Here is a 22,932-nt window from a genome sequence, read left to right on the forward strand (position 1 = left end):
TCAACAATGTAACAGCAGGCTCACTGCACTGCACACAGCTTAAACTGTGTACGTGACTCAGCTACGCAGGTTTGTTGAAGGAAGTGAGTCTCTCATGGTGTATGAGGCCCTTTCACAAAAAAAAACTGTTAAGGGTGCCATGGAATGTTTTTTTTTTTAATTGTTCTGTGGTGCCTTCATAAAAGATAAAAAGGTCCAGAACTGGTTTTACAGGCCCATTTATAGCCCTATAAATAGCCCCTAGAATGAAATTCGCTATTTCCCCTTATTTGGTGGGCTCATTAAAATGTTCATGGGATAAAGGAAACCATGAATTAAAGAAATGTTTTATCTGATCTGAATTTCATAATGTTTCTTCCCTTCCTCTGCCTACAAATATATCAGTAAACATTAGAATACAATTGCCCTTGACTACCATACAAGTTTAAGAACATCATTTTTAAAATAATTTCAAAACTGTTTCAAACTGTTTCAAACATGTCAAGAATTAATAATACTGCATTTTACTTTTTAATAAACATATGTAACGACATACACGAAGCGGGGAAGGATGAGGCAAGAAAACTGGAAAAAGTGGGATTTATTGAAGGGAAAAAACAGGGAGACGCAACGAACATTAATGCCGGATCTGACTCAGACGGACTTCGATGTGGACTAAATACAGGAAACAAGTTGAAATAACAAGAAACAGCTGGACACAATAAGGGAAGCACACGTGGATGATCGGGGGCATGGCACACACGAGGACTGGACGTGCAGGTTATGACAGAACCAATCCCCCTCAAAAGCACACACTCCTGGGCGTGCCACGAGGGGAGCGGCGAACAGGATGAGGCTGGGGCACAGGTCCTGGAACACAAGAGCAAAACCATTAACGAGGGGTCGGGAACAGCACAGACAGACAAAACAAGCACAATGGCAGAAGCCAGGACAGGACCTGACACAGAACAGGGAACGCAGACAGGCAGATAAGGAAAGGAGACACAGGGGGAACAGCAACAGGAGGAACAAAAGGGCCACGAGTGAACATGGGAGGCACAGAGGGACGAGCAGCAGAGACAGGAGGGACACAGGAATGAGGAACAGAGACAGGAGGGATACAGGGACGAGCAGCAGAGACAGGAGGGACAAAAGGAACGAGGAACAGAGACAGAAGGCCAAACCGGAAAGGACAGGGGATAAAGGGGAGCCTGAGGGAGCCACAGCGGGCAGCAGCCAGAGGGGACACAGGTGACCGGAAGGCCGGAGCAGGGGCCTGAGGAGGGAGTCGGAGGGGGCACCGGCGGAGGTGACGAGGACGCAGGAGGGGATCCCGGCGAAGGCAAGGAGGGAGGGGGAGCCGCAGCAGGTGACAGCACAGCCACAGCCAGCAAAGATGACGTCCATCGACGCGTCGGGGCCTTGGGTGGAGGCGGGGTCGTAGGCAGAGGTGGCGCAGCAACCACAGCAGGGAGTTTGGCCGGTGCAGGGATCGGAGCAATAGCTGAAGGCAGGGCCATGGCAGGCGCCTCAGACAGAGCAGGCACTGCCTGATAAGGGTGAATATGGCTGTCCTAGACAGGCTTATCTGCCCTTCCTTTGCAAAATATTTATTCTTGTTCACTCCAGGGCTAGCTTGGCAAGGAAAATGACCTGCTTGGTTCTCTCAGGAGGTCATTCTCAGAACTATAAGCACTTTCCTCAAAAGAGGCATATTGCACAACTGTGGTTAGCTGCATAAGGACATAACTAACCCAAAACTTGTATCAAAAGCAAATAATTCTATCAATGGATTAGTCAGTGCCACTAAAATGAAAAATACAATCAGCTTCGTTTTAACCACTGGAGTGTAAGTGCTTAGCCACATTGTCATGGAGTCAGGGAGGCAAAGAGGAGGTACAGTATGTGCAGAATCTCAGCAGTCACTTCACAGACAATAAGGACACGGCGCTTGTGGAAAGGCTTCTGGACCTCTATGTACTACAAGCCTGCCCCTCAAACATGCCAGAATGGACGATTAGGTTTTACAGATATCCCTAGTCAGGATGAAGAGAGCCTTCTGTAGTACAGTATCAACCTCCAAAAGGCTACTGGTCCAGAACACGTATCTGGATGTATTTTCGAGGACTGTGCAGAACAACTGAAGGAGGTGTTCACAGACATCTTTAACATCTCCCTCAGGCAGGTAGTAGTGTCCACGTGCCTCAAGAGCACAACCATCATACTTGTGCCTTAGAAACCCAACACAGCTTGCGTGAATGACTTCCGTCCCATGGCTCTCACTCCGATTGTGACAGTGTTTCGAGTGATTGGTCATGCAACACATTAAAGCCTGCCTCCCCACAAACCTAGACCCCTTACAGTTTGCATTTAGAACCAACCGGTCCACAGCTGTTGCAAAATCCACCCTCCACCTCACCCTGTCCCATCTGGAAAACTGGGATACCTATGCCAGATTGCCCTTCATTGACTTCAGCTCAGCCTTCAACACCATCATACCACAGCAACTGGTTGAGAAACTGAGGTCACTGGAGGTGGATACTGGAACCTGTACCTGGAACTTGGACAGAAGGGCAGCAGACAGTCACAGTCGGCAGCCACACGTCAGGGACCATCTCAGAAGTACAGGCTCACCCCAAGGCTGTGTCCTGAGCCCCCACGACTGTAATGACAGCTTCAGAAACAACTACATCATCAAATTTGCGGATGACACTACAGTGGTGGGTCTCACCAGCAAAGGTGACAAGTCGGCATACAGGATGGAGATGGAGCAGGCGACGGCATGGTACTGCCACCACAACCTCCTCCTGAACATTGACCAGACCAAGGACATGATCACAGACTTCAGGAAGGCCCACACAGAACACCACCCCCAACCATAGATGGCATGGTCATGGAGAGGTTCAGTGGCATCAAGTTCCTGGGTGTGTACCTATTGGACAATCTGACCACTTGCACCATGGTAATTGTAAAGAAGGCTCAACAGTGGCTCAATTCCCTCCAGAGGCTGAGGCAGGCCAGCTTACCCATCCCAGCACTCAGCACCTTCTACAGGGGCACCATTGAAAGTGTTCTGACTCCCTGTATCACTGTCTGGTTTGGAACTTGCACAACATCTGAAAAGAAACAGTTGAACAGGCCACTGAGAACATCTTGGAAGATCATCGGTGCCCATCTCCCATCCCTAGTGGAGATCGTCAACCAGTACTGCATCCACAGAACCTTAAACATCATCATAGATGCCCAACCACCCCTCCTACAGCCCTTCTGCCACTAGGCAGAACCACCAGGACCACCAGGCTGTGCGGACAATGAAGATTATGAAAGATTCACTGCTTAAAAGATTCATTCATCATGCTGCCAGTCCCTCCAAAGGCACCATGGATATGAGTTGTATGTGTATTGCTGTAAGGAAGAGGACTCCCTTACTATTATTTATATTGTAATTTGTATAGCACGTTAGTAGAACATCCTTCATTTTAATAACAGCACTTTAGTTAGCATCGTACTTTAACCATGGATTTGCACAGAAGAACAGTTGCATACAAAAAGTTTATTTATTGAATATTGGGAATTTTAAAATCAGTTGGTAGCCTTGTTTCAGATCCTGCACAGCGGCTCCTCATCAAGGTGGTGGTGTCTGTGAAAAGGAATGGTGATTGAGGGAGAGTAAGGTTTACCAGTAAGGACAACTAATGCAGATGGGTGGGGGTGAAAGAGCTAGAATTAAAGGGTGTGCTGTGAAGACGCTCGATGTCATGCCCGGCTCGTCCGCTCCTCCTGTGTGCCACGCCCCCTGATTACCCACGTGTTTTCTCCCGATTGTACCCAGCTGTATCCAGTTCATTTGCTCAGTCCTGTCTATTTCAGTCCGTGTCTTACCTGAGTCCTTCGTCCGTCATTGATGTTTGTGAGAGTCAATGCCTGTTTCCCGTCCTGCTCCCAATAAACCCCCGTTTTCCCCGTATCCCGCTTGCCTGCCTGCTCCTTACCCGCACGATCGCCGCTCTGCCCGCGATCGCTGCCGATCTCCCGTGACAGAATGACGGATCTCAACAAGGCGAAATACATCTCCGAGGAGGAGTACTTCTGCCTCGGAGACCAGGTAGCTTACTGGAGATCCCAACCCGGAATCATTGAGGATCGTCCAGCGTGGAGCCTCGTCCGCTGGTGTGAGAAGACCCTCGGATAGCTAGCCCTCGACCTAGAAGCCCGCTTGGCCGAGGAGCTGCGCGAGGGTCTCCTGCGGATAGCTCAGCTCTGGACCAAGCGCTCCGTCGCTCCCAGCGAGCGGGGACCAATCCTTCCGCCGTCCGCATTGGCGGACGTAGCTCCACCTCCCGCCGCTACCAAGAGCCGGAGGAGGAGACGGAAGGAACCGGCGATCGCCCCGACGATCGCCTTAAGGGCATGTGCCCTCATCCCGGCAGCCCTCTCAGAGGAGGATCGGGATGTCTCCCCAATCGCCCGGATGGTCCCTAGCTTTGCTAAGCTGTCTCCCCAGGCAGCCTCTCCTGTCCGGAGAGCACCGGTCCCGGCTACGCCGGCGGAACGGCCGCCGCCGCCCGCGGATCCCGCTCCCGCGCGGCCGCCGCCGCCCGCGGACCCCGCTCCCGCGCAGCCGCCTTCGCTGCCGCCCGCGCAGCCGCCTTCGCCTGCTGCAGCTCCCGGGCAGGCGCCCCCCTGCAGCCGCCTGCAGCTCCCGGGCAGGCGCCCCCACTGCAGCCGCCTGCAGCTCCCGGGCAGGCGCCCCCACTGCAGCAACCTGCAGCTCCCGGGCAGGCGCCCCCACTGCAGCACGCTCCTGTTCCTGACCGCGCTCCTGTTCCTGACCGCGCTCCTGTTCCTGACCGCGCTCCTGTTCCTGTCGCGGCGCCCCCTCCGCCTGCAGCAGCTCCAGAGGCGTCCCCTCCGCCTGCAGCAGCTCCAGAGGCGCCCCCTCCGCCTGCAGCAGCTCTAAGTCCCTTGACCCTGGTTCCCGAGGAGGTCCCCGAAGACTCCACCGCAGCTCCTCCCTCTCTGGAGGTGGAGGAGCTGGAATGGGACCCCTCGGGGACAGAACTTGTAACCCTTTGTCCCTCGTCCCGGCCACGTCGACCCCGACCTAGGGTCGGCCTGTCTGTGTCCCGCAAGGGGAGGGGACACAGACGCAGGGCTGGGGTCCCGCCCGCCCTGCCCCCTGGCTCGCCCTGCCTCGCCTGCGCTGGGGCTCGGTTGGCGCCTGCGGTTCCTGGCCCTCCGGGTCGGCTGTCGCCTGCGGGTCCCTCTCCGGTGCCTCGTCGCCCTGCCTCGCTCCCCTCTCCAGAGCCTGGTCGGCCGCCTGCGGGCTCCCCGACGTCGGCTCCTCGGTTGCCTGCGGGGCCCCTACCTCCGGCCCTCCACCGGACGTCGCCGCCTGCTGCGGCTCCCCCCTCCTCCGGGCCTTCGCCGTGGGCCCCTCCTGCTCCCTCGTCCCCTTCCCCGGTGCTCCCTCCTGCTCCCTCCCTGGCCCCTCCGCGGGTCCCTCGCCCTGTCTCCTCGGCCCCTTCTCGGTCCCCTCCGGCTTCGGCCTCCCGGCCGTCTGCGGCCCCTCCGGCTGCCGCCCGTCGCCCGCTGGGGCTCCCACGGGCTCCCCTTTGTTCCCCCGCCTTCTCTCCCTTCTCTCCTGCCCTGGTCCCTCCTTCGTTTGCTTACCCTTTCTTTGTCCCGCCTGTCTCTGCTCCCCCTCGCTTTGTTCCTCCCGTCTCTGCTCCTCGTCCTCCTCTGTTCCCTTCGTTCACTCCTGGTCCTTTTGTTCCTCCTGTTCCCGCTGTGTCTCCCTTCCTGATCTGTCTCTCTGCCTTCCCGTCCCTTTGTCAGCTCCTATCTCATGTCCTGTCTCTTGCCCTGTTCTGTGCCTCGGTCCTGTTTCCTGTCTCTCGTTGATGGTTCTGTTTTTTTGCTCCAGGTCCCGGTTCCCGTGTCCCGTCCGTCGCCCCCTTCCTTAGCGCGCCCGGAGAAGCGCGCCTTTGGGGGGGGGTTCTGTCATGCCCGGCTCGTCCACTCCTCCTGTGTGCCACGCCCCCTGATTACCCACGTGTTTTCTCCCGATTGTACCCAGCTGTATCCAGTTCATTTGCTCAGTCCTGTCTATTTCAGTCCGTGTCTTACCTGAGTCCTTCGTCCGTCATTGATGTTTGTGAGAGTCAATGCCTGTTTCCCGTCCTGCTCCCAATAAACCCCCGTTTTCCCCGTATCCCGCTTGCCTGCCTGCTCCTTACCCGCACGATCGCCGCTCTGCCCGCGATCGCTGCCGATCTCCCGTGACACTCGACGTGTGAGGTGCTTGTAAGAAGAGCTGCATGGAAAATAAATACGTGTTGTTCCACTGCATTTGGTTGCTAGCGCGCGAACTTTGAAACTATAGATATCACCTAAATAAAAATTCGAGTTACGTCATCGGAAAAAGCTTCGCAAGATTAATAATCATCCAAAAAAAATCCCAAACCGTGACGGATTAATCACCTACGCAAGTACCGACCCACGATCTCCGTTCAATTAAGAAGGTGCTTCCAGCCTTAGAGCCTCAGTTTACCATAAGTACAACGCCATGTCTCCTGTTCCGTGTTCTGAGTGCAATATGTTAGTTATTCTTCTCCAGTCATTAGCGGTATTTATACATGTGAGAAGTGTCAGTTAGTCGCTAGGCTGACGGAGAACATTGTAGTGTTAGAGGGACGTATCCGGACGTTACATAACATTCAGGAGAATGAGAGTTTTATCGACTCAGTGTTAGCGGCTCCGGATATGTCCGCGATAGCCAGTAAGTCTCCCCCTGCTCCGGCAGCAGAGCCTTCGCAGCAAGGCGAGTGGGTGACGACCCGGCGGCATAGCCGTAAATCCAAACCAAACTCACACCGGCGCCATTCGCCTATCCGCGTTTCCAACAGGTTCTCCCCACTCAGTGAAACTCCCGCTGAGACACCTGTTGAAAGTGCTCTAGTAATTGGTGATTCTATTCTAAAAAAACGTGAGAGTAGCGACTCCAGCGACCATAGTAAATTGTCTCCCTGGTGCCAGAGCGACCGACATCGCGGCAAATTTAAAAGTGCTGGCTAAAAGTAAACGTAAATACTCTCAGATTGTTATCCACGTCGGCACTAATGATGCCCGATTGAAGCAATCGGAGATCACAAAGGCAAATTTTAAAGAGGTGTGCAACATTGCGAAGAAGATGTGTGTGTCAGTAACGTGCTCTGGCCGCATCCCTGCTAGGTGTGGTGATGTAATGTACAGCAGATTATCGTCGCTACATCGCTGGCTGTCGGAATGGTGCCCGATAAATGGTGTAGGTTATATAGACAACTGGCTGATGTTCTGGGGTAGGCCTGGGCTTTTGAAGAGGGACGGTATTCACCCCTCGTGGGCTGGTGCCGACCTCCTGTCTAAAAGCATAGCTCGTAGTCTACAGGCAAATCGCTGACTAACTAGAGTTAGAGTTAAGACCGCCTGCTAGTCGCTTAGAGTCGTCACCTTGGGTTCATTTCACTGAGACTGTCTGTTCCCCGCGTCTTTCATCATGGAGGACTATTCCACCGTGGAGTGTGCCATAATAACTTTATTAAAATCACAATGAATCCATTACTAGAAAACAGTTTTGATGCAATATTTAAACTTAAACTTGGACTTCTGAATATAAGATCACTGGCTCCTAAAGCACTATTAATAAATGAAATAATTACTGATTTTAGTCTTGGTGCCATATGCCTTACTGAGACCTGGCTTAAACCGGATGAATTCATGGCACTAAATGAATCTACTCCAGCGGAATACAGTTATAAGCATAACCCTCGACCAAATCGCAAAGGTGGTGGTGTTGAGGCAATTTTTCAGTCCAACTTAGGAGTGTCTAAGGAATGTGGTTTGAGTTTCAGCACATTTGAAACTCTTGTTCTTAGCCTTGCTGGCTCATCTCTTTGTAGTTCTTCACCCCAAATCACCATGGTTATTGTGTATAGACCGCCTGGGCTGTACAGTGATTTTCTTAAGGAATTTGCTGATTTTTTTTAACAAACCTGGTGGTCAGTACTGACAAAGCCGTTATTGTGGGTGATTTTAACATTCATATGGAGAAGGATAATGATCCTTAAAAATAGCGTTTGCAGCTATTCTTGACTCTGTAGGTGTATGTCAGAATGTAGTCGGGCCTACTCATGTCTGTAACCATACCCTTGATTTGATCATTAGTCATGGCATCCTGGTGGAACATGTGTCTATTATGCCACAGAGTCCTCTGCTCTCAGATCATTACTTGTTAACATTTGAAATCCAGTATAGCCTCCCGTTGACCACCACTCCAAAGTATAGAATCAGACGTTCTATTAACGCACTAACTACAACAATATTTATGAAACAACTTCCACAGTCCTTCAGCCTTACATCTGAAGCATCGTGTATAGATGAACTTGAACAGGCAACTTCAAACATGGAAAAATCCCTTTGCAGCACTCTAAATCTTGTAGCTCCATTTAAGAGGATAAAGCATAGCGATAACAAACCCGCCCCCTGGTACTCTGATAATACACGTGAACTCAAACAGGCATCGCGCAAGCTAGAGCGAAAATGGCGCTCAACTAAACTGGAAGTTTTCAAATCTGCCTGGAAACAGAGCCTCTCTAAATACAGACAAGCACTAGTGACTGCTCGGTCTGTGTATCTCTCCAGATTAATAGACATGAACAAAACCAATCCTAAATTCCTATTTGAATCCGTGGCTAGGATAACACAGAATTCCTCATTAAACTCGCAAGTCCCGCAAGCTCTTAAGAGTGATGACTTTCTTACATTTTTTTATGGTAAAATAACTAAGATTAGACAGACTATCCAGTTCACACCCTTACCTACTTATGGCTGCCAGCCTCCTGCTAGTCTTATGCCTACCAATAATGATACCTTTGAATCATTCATTCCTATTACACACTCAGAACTTTTGAGCTTAATTTTCTCCTGTAAATCCTCTACTAGCCTTGTAGACCCAATTCCTACAAAATTCTTCAAGGAAATTGCACCACAGATTGGCACTACCGTGTTAAATGTGTTAAACTCTTTTCTTAGGCTTGGATATGTTCCAAAACCTTTTAAAATGGCTGTTATTAGACCCGTCCTAAAGAAACCAAATCTTGAACCCAGTGTTTTAGGTAACTATAGACCTATCTCAAATCTTCCTTTCATTTCAAAAATCATGGAAAAGGTTGTAGTTCGTCAGTTGGCCTCTTTCCTACAAAAAAATAATACCAATGAATTATATCAGTCTGGCTTTAGACCAAACCATAGCACAGAAACTGCTTTAGTCAAAGTAATGAATGATTTACTTGTGGCTTCTGACCGTGGCTGTGTATCTCTGTTGGTATTGCTAGATTGAACTGCAGCGTTCAATACTGTGGACCATAATATCCTCTTGGACCGGTTAGAAGGTGTAGTTGGCATTAGAGGGACAGCACTTTCTTGGTTCTGCTCATATTTATCTGATCGCTATCAGTATGCCCATGTGAACAATGAATCATCCAAGGCTACCAAAGTTAAATATGGTGTCCCACAGGGATCAGTCCTGGGCCCGCTACTGTTTACCCTATACATGATACCTCTTGGTAACATTATTATAAATCATGGTGTTGGGTTTCATTTTTATGCAGATGATACAGTTGTACATATCTGTTAATCTTGATGATACATCACTGCTGTCTCAGTTAGAAGACTATCCAGTCTATTAGATATCCGGTGCTGGATGGCAAAAAATTTCCTTATGTTAAACACAGAAAAAACAGAAGTTCTGGTAATTGGTCCCAAGGCTGCAAGAAATAAGTTTCACCACCTCAATGTTGGTAGCCTTCCTACACAACCCAAGACGGTGGTTAGAAATCTTGGCGTTCTTGTTGATTCAGATCTATGCTTTGATGTTCACATTAGAAGTATTACTAGAACTGCATTTTATCATCTACGGAACATAGCCAAGCTTCGTAAGATGCTCTCATTTAATGATGCAGAAAAACTAATACATGCCTTCGTAAGTTCCAGACTGGCTTACTGTAATGCCCTCCTATCGGGTTGCCCATCTGGATCCTTGCATAAACTTCAGATGGTACAGAATGCTGCAGCCAGAGTTCTAACAAACACTAAAAAATTTGATCATATTACACCGGTCTTATCCTCTCTTCATTGGCTGCCAGTTAAGTCTCGAATTGACTATAAAATACTGCTATTAACTTAATGCACTAAATGGCCTTGCACCAGAATACCTTAGTGATCTGCTGACCACATACAACCCTCCACGCTTGCTTCGCTCTCAAGCCATGGGATATCTGTTAGTGCCTAAGGTAGAAAAAGCTACGGCAGGCTGCAGAGCTTTCTCCTACAGAGCTCCTCAGCTGTGGAATGGTCTTCCACCGGATGTGCGGGTTTCAGGTTCACTCTCAATATTCAAGTCTAGACTAAAAACACACCTGTTTAGTTTAGCATATAGGGACACTAGTTCTAGCTCTAGCTAACTCCTCATTCCCAGTCAGACCTATAGTGTGAGGTGTAGAGCTGGGTGGAGATCGGTGCCATTGGCTTTGGATTAACTGTATTCTCACTGTAAATCCAGCCGCTGAGGGCCACCGTGTTACAATTGCATTTGTTGTTTGTTACAGTTTTTCTCAATTGCTTTGGCACATTTGATGAAACATGCTTAACATTATCAAGACTGTAAGAGCATTTCTCAAAACTTCATGCATGTGGTTTACACTGTGGTTTAGCTGCAAAAGCCTGTAACTTACCCAAACTATTAACTCATGAAATATTTATCAAAAAGCATAACACATTGCAGTCATGTGTATTATGCACTGTGAATGCTCTATGAAGCTCTCATCTATAATGCACTATTATAACTTTATAATGCATTATAATGGTCAGCATAAGCAATAAGGATGCTTTGTACTGCATTATAAAGGTACTTGTACTGCCTTATAGATGAGTTTTACAAAGCATTCGTAATGCACAATAAACCTGGCTATAATGTGTTATACCTTTTTATAAATATTTATAGCCATGTTTATAATGCTTTATGAATACATTAAAATGCACTATGAATGTGTTTATAAATTACTAAAAATACAGCCTTAAGTAAAGTGTTACACAGTATTATTTAAACCATGACAGTCAAATTGTTTAGACGTATTTTCAAAATGTCAATGAAAGTATACTCCTGAGTTCCACAGTTCTGAATAGTTGGTTCCCACTTTCTCATTGTCGGACTGATCATGTTTCTTAAGCAAACTAATATAGATATCATGATGCACTCTGGCAGCATCTAACTACATGATTCCCTGTTACATACAATATAAATTTGTAGTACAGAAGACTCTAAACAGAGGTACGTGTTTTCACACCTGAGAATCAGGTGTAGCCAGTTGATCAATCAATGTTACACTTTGATTTGCAGTTTTCCAATTTACACGCAAGATCTTTCAGTTTTGAAAACTGTGTAATGTAGATAACCGTGTTTTTGTGTGCATTTTGGGAAAAAAAAATATTGCAAGACTCTACATTACAGTGTGTACAGGTCACTGGCAAGAGGAAGCACTGGCATGCATGCGCATGTAACTTCTTTAGATCAGAGATTTCCAGATGTTTTAGTGCATGTATGCAAATGGTTTCGTACAATTCTCATCATTTGGCACAGTTTTCAGTTGCTTTAGTCTTGTTGGTCAACATAGATTGCATAGTTTCCCAATGTAATAATTTTACACTGAAAACTAAATATGTGTGTGATCATCGTGTTAGTCACCACGTGCAAAACCATTAAGCAAGCTTTCAAAATGATTAAAAATATGTTCCACAAATTGCAGTGAAATGGCATTGTTGTGTTTTTGGTTCCCACAGTCAGGGGTGCCGTAAAGGGGACGAAAGTTGATTGATGATTCCAAAAAATTTGTAAAATAATTGAATTGGAAGGGGGTTGAGGGCCCTGTGTGACAGGCTTTCATGGGGCCTAAAACCTCTAGCAGCACCCCTGCCCACAATACATGATTTTGTTGTCCTTGTGTTGTCAGTTTGCTGTTTCGTGTTACACAGTGCTGTGACTTTTTTGTTTGCTACTGTACTGTGTCTCGCAGTCTGAAGAAGTTAGATGTGTGCATGTGAGCGCTTCCTCTTGCCAGTGAACTTTACACACTGTAATGTAGAGCTTTACAGTATTGAAACTGTTGTCTTTGACATGAATAAGTATGTTTGCTAAAGAAAAAAGATCATTCAGTGACAATAAGAAAGTGAGAAAGGACTATCATTCAATATCACGGCGATCAGGAGCACATTTACTGTACACTGACATTTTGATAATATATCTAAAAATTTTGACTCTCATGGTTAAAACAATTCTGTTTGTATTTTTTGGGGACACTGACTAAATCTTTGATGGAATTATTTGCTTTTGAGACTTGAGTTAATTATTTTGGGTAAATAACGTTATTGTTATTTATTGCCTCTCAACTCTTTGCTCTTCTATACCACAGCATTTTTGCACAAAGAACATTCGCTGCTACCATACAGTAACTCCACTGTTAATTTGCACTGCATGTTGTCTTGCCTTGTCAATCTGCACTGTTATGCTTGTGTCCTGTCTGCACTTACGATGCTGCTCTGTCTTTGTCCTGCTCTGTGTTGCACCATGGACCTAGAGGAACGTTATCTCATTTCTCTATATACTGTGTGTATGGTTGAAATGACAATAAAACCTACTTGACTTGAGCATGGTGTTGTGCTGTGTGTGAACTGGGAAATGCTCTTATTGCCTAAATAATGTTAAGCATGTTTCAGGAAATGTGTCAAAGTAATCGAGAAAGTGTATGAAGATTCATCCATCCATCCATACATTTTCCAAACCGCTTATCCTACTGGGTCGCGGGAGGTCCGGAGCCTATCCCGGAAGCAATGGGCACGAGGCTGGGAACAACCCAGGATGGGGGGCCAGCCCATCGCAGGGCACACTCACACACCACTCACTCACGCATGCACTCCTATGGGCAATTTAGCAAGTCCAATTAGCCTCAGCATGTTTTTGGACTGTGGGGGGAAACCGGAGTACCCGGGGGAAACCCCACGACGACATGGGGAGAACATGCAAACTCCACACACATGTGACCCAGGCGGAGATTCGAACCCGGGTGTGAATCCCAGAGGTGTGAGGCAACAGTGCTAACCACTGCACCACCATGCCGCCCCTATGAAGATTCACTGAATGTAAAATGTTACCAAATTTGATACACGAGTTGATTTTTTTTGCAGTGGTTGTGCCTCAAGTACCACTTTCTGTATAGAAGAATTCAGGAAAAACTGCAAGTATGTTTCATGAAATGTGCCAAAGCGGTGATATCGCTGGGCTCCTGTGAAGCCCTGCTGAGTAAATGAAATAAAATAAAATTAAAGTAATTTCCACTAGTATAAATGCAATGTTTATCTATTCCAACTATGGGATATTCCTGACAAAGAAGTGGAGGGGGAAAAAAGGAGAAAGAGATATATGGAAGAAAACATTTTACTTTATTCATTACAGTCTGAAACATTAGAGTGCCTTAAACGAAAATACTACATAAAACGTATCCTCTAATACTGTATGAAAATAGCAACGGTTGTTTTTATTCCTACTGGTTTACAGACATTTTTAAAAATCATAAAGTTTTCATAGCACATTTTGTGAGAGTTCTTTATAACCATAGTATTTTTTTCTGCCTACTTCTGAACAGTGCGCCAGACAGCCACTAGGGGGCGGTGCGTGGCGCAGCATTTGCTGGTTAAGCACGAGGAGCGGTTGCAGAATTTCCACGTCACTGGGGAAGCACAGCCGGTGACTAAACAGACCTGAGGCCGCTGGCTCTGGAGTCATGTGAGGCGTGACACCGCTGTCATCATCGTGAATATGGTCAACCGATATTGAATTCAAGTGCATCAACCTTGGCTCAAATGACACTACATTTATAACCAAAAATAAATCAAAGGCTTAACTTGGAGGGTCCAGGCAGGCGAGGTGCCCTCCCAGGCGGCCGACACCCACGCGATTCCACGTAGGAGCAGTGCAGGTCTACATTCTTTTTTTTTTTTTAAAGTGTAAACAATACTATTCTTATTTTAAATAGATTTTAGTGTTATCTATTTTATAAATATATTTTGCAAATCAATGTATAAAATGTCTCATACAAAATACCCGTAACTTAAATAGATATTTATACACACAAGCATTATATATAAAAATATATTTCAAATATCAATAAATAGGTCTAAATCAGTCTTGGTGATGCTTTAAGGTAGGTCCTCGGGGAATGCCAGAAGTGCCCCGAGTAAGATGTGCAAATTCAGCTCGGACGACCAGACTCCATCCAGCGTTCACTCATCCGAAATAAAGATCCACCACTGGGAGCGCTTGATGTCCAGCTTCCAGCTCCCATCCGGCTTCTCTGCTCCCTCCTGCACCTCCACGCCCATTGAGACCATCAGGCGCGAAGCAGCTGGCAAGTCCAGCATGTGGATGCAAGACGGCGGGTCCTTCTCCAGCTCCATATGGCAGGTCTTGTGGTCGCCTTTGTTGCTGCTGACGGTCAGCTTCAGAGACCCGCTGGGGCACTCATTGTTACACTGCAACACCAGGTTGAGGCCGAGCAGGTAGTTGCCCTTTCGCGGCACTTCAAATATGTTCAGGTCGTTGTCGTAGAGCCCGGAAACAGAACACGTCCAATCCATGGTCTTATTTTTCACTTCATCTGCAGGAAACAGAGGAAACCAACAGTTCAGTGGATATGAAACTGGAAACGTCCTTCATTAAAACACTTCGTGATAAACACGTTAAAGTTTCATTTCATGGGGATGGCTGATGTGACGGTAACAGGGTTAAATGTGCTGTAAAGTGGATTGAAGCGCAGAGACACAAGGACGGATAGGAAGATAAGCGCGTTATTTCATTCCTTTGGGTTTGCCGGATGCACAAAAAAAGCAACTCACCTGATTTGAGCGTCAGGTAAAACACTTTTCTTTTCTGTAACAGAAAGGGGCGAGACACGTATGTAAGTACACACATTCATTAATACTCCGCGCATGTGCACTGAAAGTACAACTCCGCACATAATATAATTTTTGTTATTATCATTGCTATTATTATTATTGTTATTATTATTAATTACTGACAGCTGCTCGATCAGTAACATCTACTAGCCAGCCCAGTTTTTAACATGAATAGAATTAATCTAAATTATATTGCCATTTTTCTTTTGATATGTTTAATGTTGTAACGACACTTTAATGTCCCGTTGGATTATTTAAGGCAGGCTTGACAACGCACGATCCGGCAAGATGAATTAAGCGCGCGTTTTTTCGGGGGGTGTGTGAAACTGTAGTATAAACCTACGAAGTCATTTCAGTACAATGAAAATAGGACTGCGAGGCTTTAAAACACAATCACTGAAACGAAGCAAGTTAATCTCCCCGCAAATAAATAAACTGGTAAATAATCTTCGTGTTCCATGTAGAAGCCGGTTCGCGTCGCCATACCTCCGTCGTGCGATTATCCCCTGCTGTCTGCCGTAACACAAACGCCGTCTGCTCGCTCTTCGCTTCATGGGAAAGCATGGAAATCAGCATCCACATCGCGGCTCCCACAAACAGCAGGTACAGCAAAGCAATGGAGGCCACGATGCAGCGGTACGACCACCTGCTCCGGGGACTGCAGGGCTGCTGCAGAGACTCCGCGTCTGTCATCCTGCCGAGCGCAAAACGAATGCGGATAGACGCAAATGCAGAAGTATGAGATCCTGGAAAGAGGCAAAGTATCTCTCGCAACTTGTCAGTTCTCTAATGGAAGCGCAGCGATAAGGGACTGCCTGCGGAATCACGTATCTGTTATCGACACCGGCTTGGAAGTGAGGCTGCCAGCGGACATGCTGTGTTTATATACTTCTAATATGAGTGAGACAAAAGTAGGAAGTAATGGGTTTCCTTCCCCTCCCCTCCGCTATAATAGGAAGTTCCGCTCGACTGCGTTGCGCAGATGCCGCTCTCATGGAAAGGTGACGCTATCTGCGCCGATCAGAGGTGTGAAGCCTCAGTGCCCCTTTCCTTTTTCGTTATGGAAAGGTAGAAAAAAAAACTGACCATTTCAATTTCATTAACTGAATACGATTGTCTAGTTTTTAAATTAGCCATATGAATATTGTGAAAAATGGGTAGGCCTAACACTTTACTTGACAGGCACAAATATAGTATTAACGCTCTTACTTATGCATTAACCACAAACTAAGCCTTAGTTACATACTGATCTCATGTTTGTTCATTAACGAATCATGATGCATCCTTTATCTTAATCCGTTGCTGTATTTGTTACTATATCAGTTAATTCTATCAACCTTTATGAACTACTGAAGGAACAAGTAATGAATAACACATGTTAACTACTGGTTTCGTGTTTGTTCATCATTAATGAATCGTGACACATCTTTTTATCTCAAGTAGCAACTAAATTTGTTCATAATTTGTACTTCATTAGTAACTGAGTTACTATTAAGCATCTGTGCCCCGTCAAGTTAAGTGCTATAAAATATATTATAGCTAGAGTGTCATGCAGGGTAGTATTCCTGATAGCTCTGAACTTGGCGATTGGATCCCTCTGCTGCTTTGTGTGTGTGTGTGTGTGTGTGTGTGTGTGGTCCAGGTATACCTTACCTTGTGGGGACCAAATGTCCCCACAACGTGATGAATACCTGTTTTTTTTTTTTGTTTTTTTTTTTTTACGTATATGGGAACATATGGGAAAACTCAGTTTAATAAAAATCTGTAACTGCCATGAAAAAACAAGAAATACAAAAAATCTTGTATTTGTTGTCATATTTAGCATTAGCATTTTTCCCATAAAAATGAATGAGCAGTCCCCATAAAGATATGTGTACCTGATGTGTGTGTGTGTGTGTTCAGAAGTTTCCCGTTTAGTCCTGTTCTCTCGTAGCCAAAAAAGACTAATACAGACAAGTCCTCGGGTCACGAAGGAGATTGGTTACCTAAGTCTGTCTTGAGGTCGAATTTGTAGGTATGTTGGACGATAATAATAATGTACTGTACTGTACTGTACTGTACCTTGAGGCAAAAGACTGCTGAAGCCGCAAAGTAGTGCATCTATTTATTATCATGAATTTAATTTAAATTTTGAGTATAGACTTTATGGCAGAATGCTTTTAACAGAGCCTGGAATTTTATGCTGGTAGATCTTGGACACTGATCTCCCATAACCCGAGAACCGCCCCTGTCGTCTGTATTATTCAGAGACACAGGATGTGCAGACATGGAGCTTCGCAGTCTGCAGACATGGAGCTTCGCAGTCTGCAGACATGGAGCTTCGCAGTCTGCCCGTGTCCCAGGAGTCATTGTGGCTTTAGGCTCTTGCTGAAAGGCCCAGCAGTGACTTCCATCCAGCAGCCATAGGATTTGAATCAGCAACCTTCTTCCCACTGGCATCGAGCCCACTGGTCTGCAGTGAAATCAGCATGGCAACTCCCCAAACTGGTTGTAATTAGACGTGTCAGGGTATGTTCTGTCATCCATGTGACTCACGTGGGTGTAATGTAGAGCTTTCAGTAAAAGGCTCTTCCAGAAATCTTGAGGCTTGGATCCCTTAGCCTTTGCATCTACAGACAATGCCTCCATCATACTACAAGCACATCCAGCATACAGCACCCAACCCTGTATTCATTACTGACAATACGACATTATGGGCTTGAGGTTGCCGATGTTGCCAACCACAATTCCAAGTTACAGTGGCATGGGTCTCGTCCTAGTAGTAGGACTATTAGTAGTAGTAGGACTATTTTTACTATTAGTAAAATCTAATAGTAGCATTCTTTTCAACACTGTTGTCTGCCCCCACCCCCTGGTCTAGCTGTCTGTGAGATGCAGTTGTAAATACTTTTAATAGATCGGATTTCCCACTGACAATCTTTTTTCCCATCAGACACCTGGAGCCGGTGATTGTGGGATCGCCGGTATTGAGAGACGGACTGCAGGATCTCTCAGCTGATAGCAGGCAGGGTCACAGGGACCGTTCCAGGGACATTGTGCTGGAGGCTAAAAGCAGTGGCCTCCAGCACGGCCAATCCTGCAAAGTGATCCAGCGATACGATCAGCAGCATCTGGAAGTGTTCATGCAGTATTGTCACAAAGCGCCCCCACAGGACAGCCAAAGGTCGGCTTTCCCCCCTAGAGCACCACGAGAGGAAGAGGCGAGTTTCTTAACGTGGCCGAGCTTGGAGATTTCCATGGGGCCGGTTTCCCCTCCATATATGAAGCAAAGCGAGAATCGCGAGAGGAAACAGTCCGAAAGAGGATGTGACGCCTACATACACGCGCGTGCTTGTCTGAGTCCACACGCTTGTGTCCTCTCTCACTCCGTGTGCTGCGTGGGCGTGCAAAGAAACTTCCCATGCGCTCATGTAGAGCTATTTACCAATAATGACAGGTGAGAGAGACATGGAGGAAGAGAGGGTGTGTGTTTCGATTGTAGTTCAGCATGTTCGGATAATGGTGATCTATCTGGCTTCTGTATGATAACTTTTTAAGCCTGTGTTTTAACTTTTTATGTGTATCCCATCCACATTTATTTGTTTAGCATGTTCTCACAGCATTACATTGTCTCAAAGTGCTTTACAGCGTCCCTGCCCAAAGCCCCCAGTGAGCAAGCCAGAGGTGACAGTTGCAAGGAAAAACTTTTCCTTGGGAGGAATCAGACTCAAACTGGGAGCCCATCCTCAGGGGGCTGGCAGAGGAAGTATCTGTGATAGACTTGGGTGAATTTTATCGTGGGGGGGAATTTTATTATGGGAAACCCCTCTCACTCCTGCAAATTACCAGCAAGATTATAAAAATATTGGTATAGCCTTGCTTTTGAAAATATCAAAATACTGCCATGTAAATTTCACATTTGATGCAAAAGAAAACATGACTTAGCACAAGCCATGTGGAACGGTATTTCACTGTCATTTTAAGGGCGCCTAATCAGTATATCATGGTCCCGCATAGGCACATGCACAACAGGCGTACAGTGCTCACACGTACAGGGCATACCGTGCATACAGTGCTTACACATACAGGGCATACAGTGCTTACACATACAGGGCATACAGTGCTTACACATATAGGGTATACAGTGTTTACACATACAGGGCATACAGGGAATACAGTGCTTACACATACAGTGAATACAGTGCTTACACATACAGGGCATACAGGGAATACAGTGCTTACACATACAGTGAATACAGTGCTTGCACATACATGGCATACAGGGAATACAGTGCTTACACATACAGTGAATATAGTGCTTACACATACAGGGCATACAGTGCTTACACATACAGGGCATACAGTGTTTACACATACAGGGCATCCAGAACATGCAGTGTTTATACATACTGGGCATACAGTGCTTACACATACAGGGCATACAGTGCTTACACATACAGTGCACACAGTGCTTACACATTCAGGGCATACAGTGCACACAGTGCTTACACATGCAAGGCATACAGTGCACACAGTGCTTACACATGCAGGGCATACAGTGCATACAGTGCTTACACATTGTAAAACGCAGCAGTAACCGATGTTTTTTCATTATTCACGCACACATTCACACCTACGGGCAATTTAGCAACTCCAATTAGCCTCAGCATGTTTTTGGACTGTGGGGGGAAACATGAGCACCTGGAGGAAACCACACGACGACATGGGGAAAACATGCAAACTCAGCACACATGTAACCCAGGCGGAGACTCGATCTCGGGTCCCAGAAGTGTGAGGCAACAGTGCTAACCACTGCACCACCATACCGCCCCTTGATCTTGGTCATAAGTCTAAAATATATTATCTGAATCGATACGCAAATATACTCCTTTCCCTTCACTAAGTGGAAATTAATCTTCCTGCACTGTCCTCTTGTAGCAGTACTACTTAAAATATACTACAAGGGTCACCAACATGGTCTAAAAATAGCACTCAGCAGTGAGCATCGTCTAAAATTAAATTTTATCCTGTTGCTATTCTTCTTTAATCACATTTGCATGTGATCACATTTGCATAGATTTGAAAATGACAATATCTAAAAAAAAAACCATTTAAAACATGTTTATTATACATGAAGTTTAGATAAGTTTAGGAGCTCTTCGTATGGCTCAGTACCCGTGAAGTGGCTCCCAGTTGGTGACCCCTGATGTATTACATCTCTCAGCTGCCCCGATGGTATAAGGCAGAAATAAAAATAATAATGTCATCATATCCTATATTGTTATAATAGATTATTATGATTATTAGTATGATTATTGATTATAGATGATATGATTATTAGTAATAATAAAACTTTTAATGCTATATAATTTGAATTTAGGGATTAAGTTGACACACCACAGCACACGCTGCACAACAGTGATGTGTGTTCTCTGCATTTAACCCATATGTGACAATGTGGCATAGCAGGATGCAGCTAATTTAGTGCCCGGGATTATATAATGCAATGATATTTAGTATTACACATACATAAATATATAGAATTATACTAATTACTAACTTAAAATAGGGTCCTTGGTCTCCCAATTCAGTCTTAACCAATTAAAGCTTGCAAACACTAATAAACGATTGCTATAAAAATAGTAATTAGTCAATAGGGGTCCTCTAGCCTGGGCAAGCCAGTTCCTGCTCTCTCCCTGCTAATCTCTATACAGTACCTAATCTCTGTGTGTGTGTGTCTGTGTGTGTGTGTGTGTCTGTCTGTCTGTGTGTGTGTGTGTGTGTGTAATTACTACATTGCGGAAACCAGATTTCCCCTAAATGTAACAAAAACCTGTAAATAAAAAACTTTCTGCTTTGTGGGGACATTTTTCCAGTCTTACATTTTATAAAAATCTGTAATTGCAATCAAAAAACTAAACATTTTGTTTGGTTACTTGTTAAGGTTAGGGCTGGGTAGGGGTTAAGGTTGTCATAGTTGGTATTAGGGTTTTTCCCATAGAAATGAATGTGTGTGTGTGTGCAAGTGTGTGTGTGTGAAGGGCACTCAGCAGCACTTCTCACACTGGGGAGTGTAGGGGTTTGTGTTTGGAATTCTGACTAATAGTTCTGGATGACCATCAGCTGGAGACCTTCTGATGTAATTCAGAGAGACGTCTGTGTAATGTGGATGGGAGAAAGACTTCATCCCAGCCCCTAGGATATAGTTGCCAGGATAGACTGAGCAAACATCAACATTTTGGGTTCAAGGGAGGGACACACTCATATGAAAGTTTGGTGAGCTGCACAGCAAAAGCACCTGCTCTTTCTTTCTTTCTTTCTTTCTGTGATGCCCGGCTCGTGCGCTCCTCGTGTGTGCCACGCCCCCTAATTACCCACGTGTGTTTCCCTGATCGTCGCCAGATGTGTCTAGTTATTTTGATCAGTCCTGTCTATTTGAGTCCTTGTCTTGCCAGAGTTGATTGTCCGTCATTGATGTTACCCGATGTAAGTCAATGTTCAAGCCTTTTGTTCCTGTTCCGTCCGTTTATGTCCTGCCCGTACCTAAATAAACCCCAGTTTCCCCGTATTCTACCTGCCTGCCTGCTTACTGCTCGCATCACCGGCACGTGCGATCGCCAGCCTAATTGCCGATCGTGACAGAATGACGGACCTACATAGAAAGAAAAAGAGGCAGAGAAGAGGGAGACCAGAGGCATTGACCATCAGCCTAGGAGCGTGCTCTCTCGCTAGGCTGTGGCTCCCGACAGGGAGCGAGGAGAAGGAGGAACCCCTCCTCCTGCCAAAACCGGAGCCATACACCGCGGAGCTGCCACCACCCCTGGAGTGGTATGGTTTCCGGCCCGAGCGGCTAGCCAACAGGGGGGCTAGAGCGATGCGGGACGATATCCCGCGAGTGCCCCGTCATCTTAAAGGGGCCACGCCTGCCTCGCCCGTCCGGGAACTACCAGTCCCACCGCCTGCGGCAGTCATGCCCGAGGCGCTCCCCTTGCCGCTACCAGCTGCAACGGCAGCCTTCGCCTCCAGTTTCTTCACCCTCCAAGGACTATACTGGAGGGTGATGGAGGAACCGGCCAGCCTGGAAGATCCCTAGGCAGAACAGCTTTCCGCCCAGCTTCGACAGGACTTCGCCACGATCTCACCCGCCTCTCCTGAGGGCGACCTAGAGAGAGTGGCGGATGACATCCGGAGGCTGCTCCTTCTCCGGAGAACTCCGGCCGCGGCTCCAGAGCCTGTGCAGCCACCCGCGCCGGAGCAACCGCCACTGCCGGCGGACCTCGCTCCCGAGCAGCCACCTCCGCGCCTTGGGGAGGGGGCTCCCGTGAGCAAACAGCCGCCTCTGCCCGCGCATCCGGAGCAGGCGCTCCCTCTGCCCACGCATCCGGAGCAGGCATTCCCTCTGCCCGCGCATCCGGAGCCCTAACAGGCGCAACGACTACCGCCTGCTGCTCCCGAGCAGGCGCTCCCCCTGCCTGCAGCTTCAGCGCCCCTTCTGCAACCTGCAGCTCCAGGGCAGGCGCCCCCTCTGCAACCTGCAGCTCCCGGGCAGGCGCCCCCTCTGCAACCTGCAGCTCCAGTCCCTGACCCTTCTCCACTCCCTTTCGGCCCAGTTCCCGAGGAGGTCCCAGAGGACTCCATCGTCGCTCCCCCCTCTTCGGAGGTGGAGGAGCTTGAGTGGGACCCCTCAGGGACCTCGCTGGTGACTCCCTCGCCCTCACCCCGGCGAACTCGACCCCGACCAGGGGTCGGTATGTCTGTGTCCCGCAAGGGGAGGGGGCACAGACGTGGGATTGGGGTCCCTCCTGCCCGACCCCCTGGCTCGTCCTCACTCGCCGGCGCTACGGCTAGGTCGGCGCCTGCGGGTCCTGGTCCGCCGGGTCGGCATTTGCCTGCGGGTCCCCCTTCGCGACCTCGTTGCCCGGCCTCGCT

The 22,932-nt window shown here is 47.2% G+C and overlaps 1 protein-coding gene and 1 long non-coding RNA gene across 2 annotated transcripts; one reads left to right on the top strand and one right to left on the bottom strand.

Annotated features, from left to right (window-relative positions):
* Positions 1–13,491: 13,491 nt before the first annotated feature.
* On the bottom strand, positions 13,492–15,940 carry LOC125741770 (uncharacterized). The gene is made up of 3 exons (XM_049013086.1): positions 15,511–15,940; positions 14,965–14,998; positions 13,492–14,726 (listed from the first exon to the last, which is right to left on the bottom strand). The coding sequence occupies exons 1-3, from the start codon at positions 15,715–15,717 to the stop codon at positions 14,353–14,355; spliced, it is 615 nt and encodes a 204-aa protein (XP_048869043.1). The 5' UTR covers positions 15,718–15,940; the 3' UTR covers positions 13,492–14,352.
* LOC125741774 (uncharacterized) lies at positions 15,012–21,756 on the top strand. The gene is made up of 3 exons (XR_007397855.1): positions 15,012–15,026; positions 17,272–17,532; positions 17,957–21,756. It is a non-coding gene; the product is annotated as an uncharacterized LOC125741774 (long non-coding RNA).
* The last annotated feature ends 1,176 nt before the right edge of the window (positions 21,757–22,932 follow it).

The sequence above is a fragment of the Brienomyrus brachyistius genome, chromosome 5 (assembly GCF_023856365.1).
Source record: "Brienomyrus brachyistius isolate T26 chromosome 5, BBRACH_0.4, whole genome shotgun sequence".
Taxonomy (NCBI): Eukaryota; Metazoa; Chordata; class Actinopteri; order Osteoglossiformes; family Mormyridae; genus Brienomyrus; species Brienomyrus brachyistius.

Bases quoted from the DNA above. Each gene is read 5' to 3' on its own strand.
- LOC125741770 (XM_049013086.1), bottom strand. From the start codon at position 15,717: ATGACAGACGCGGAGTCTCTGCAGCAGCCCTGCAGTCCCCGGAGCAGG. The intron at 14,999-15,510 runs GTATGGCGACGC...TTTCTGTTACAG, and splicing joins GGGATAATCGCACGACGGAG to AAAAGAAAAGTGTTTTACCT. The intron at 14,727-14,964 runs GTGAGTTGCTTT...TGTTTCCTGCAG, and splicing joins TTACCTGACGCTCAAATCAG to ATGAAGTGAAAAATAAGACC.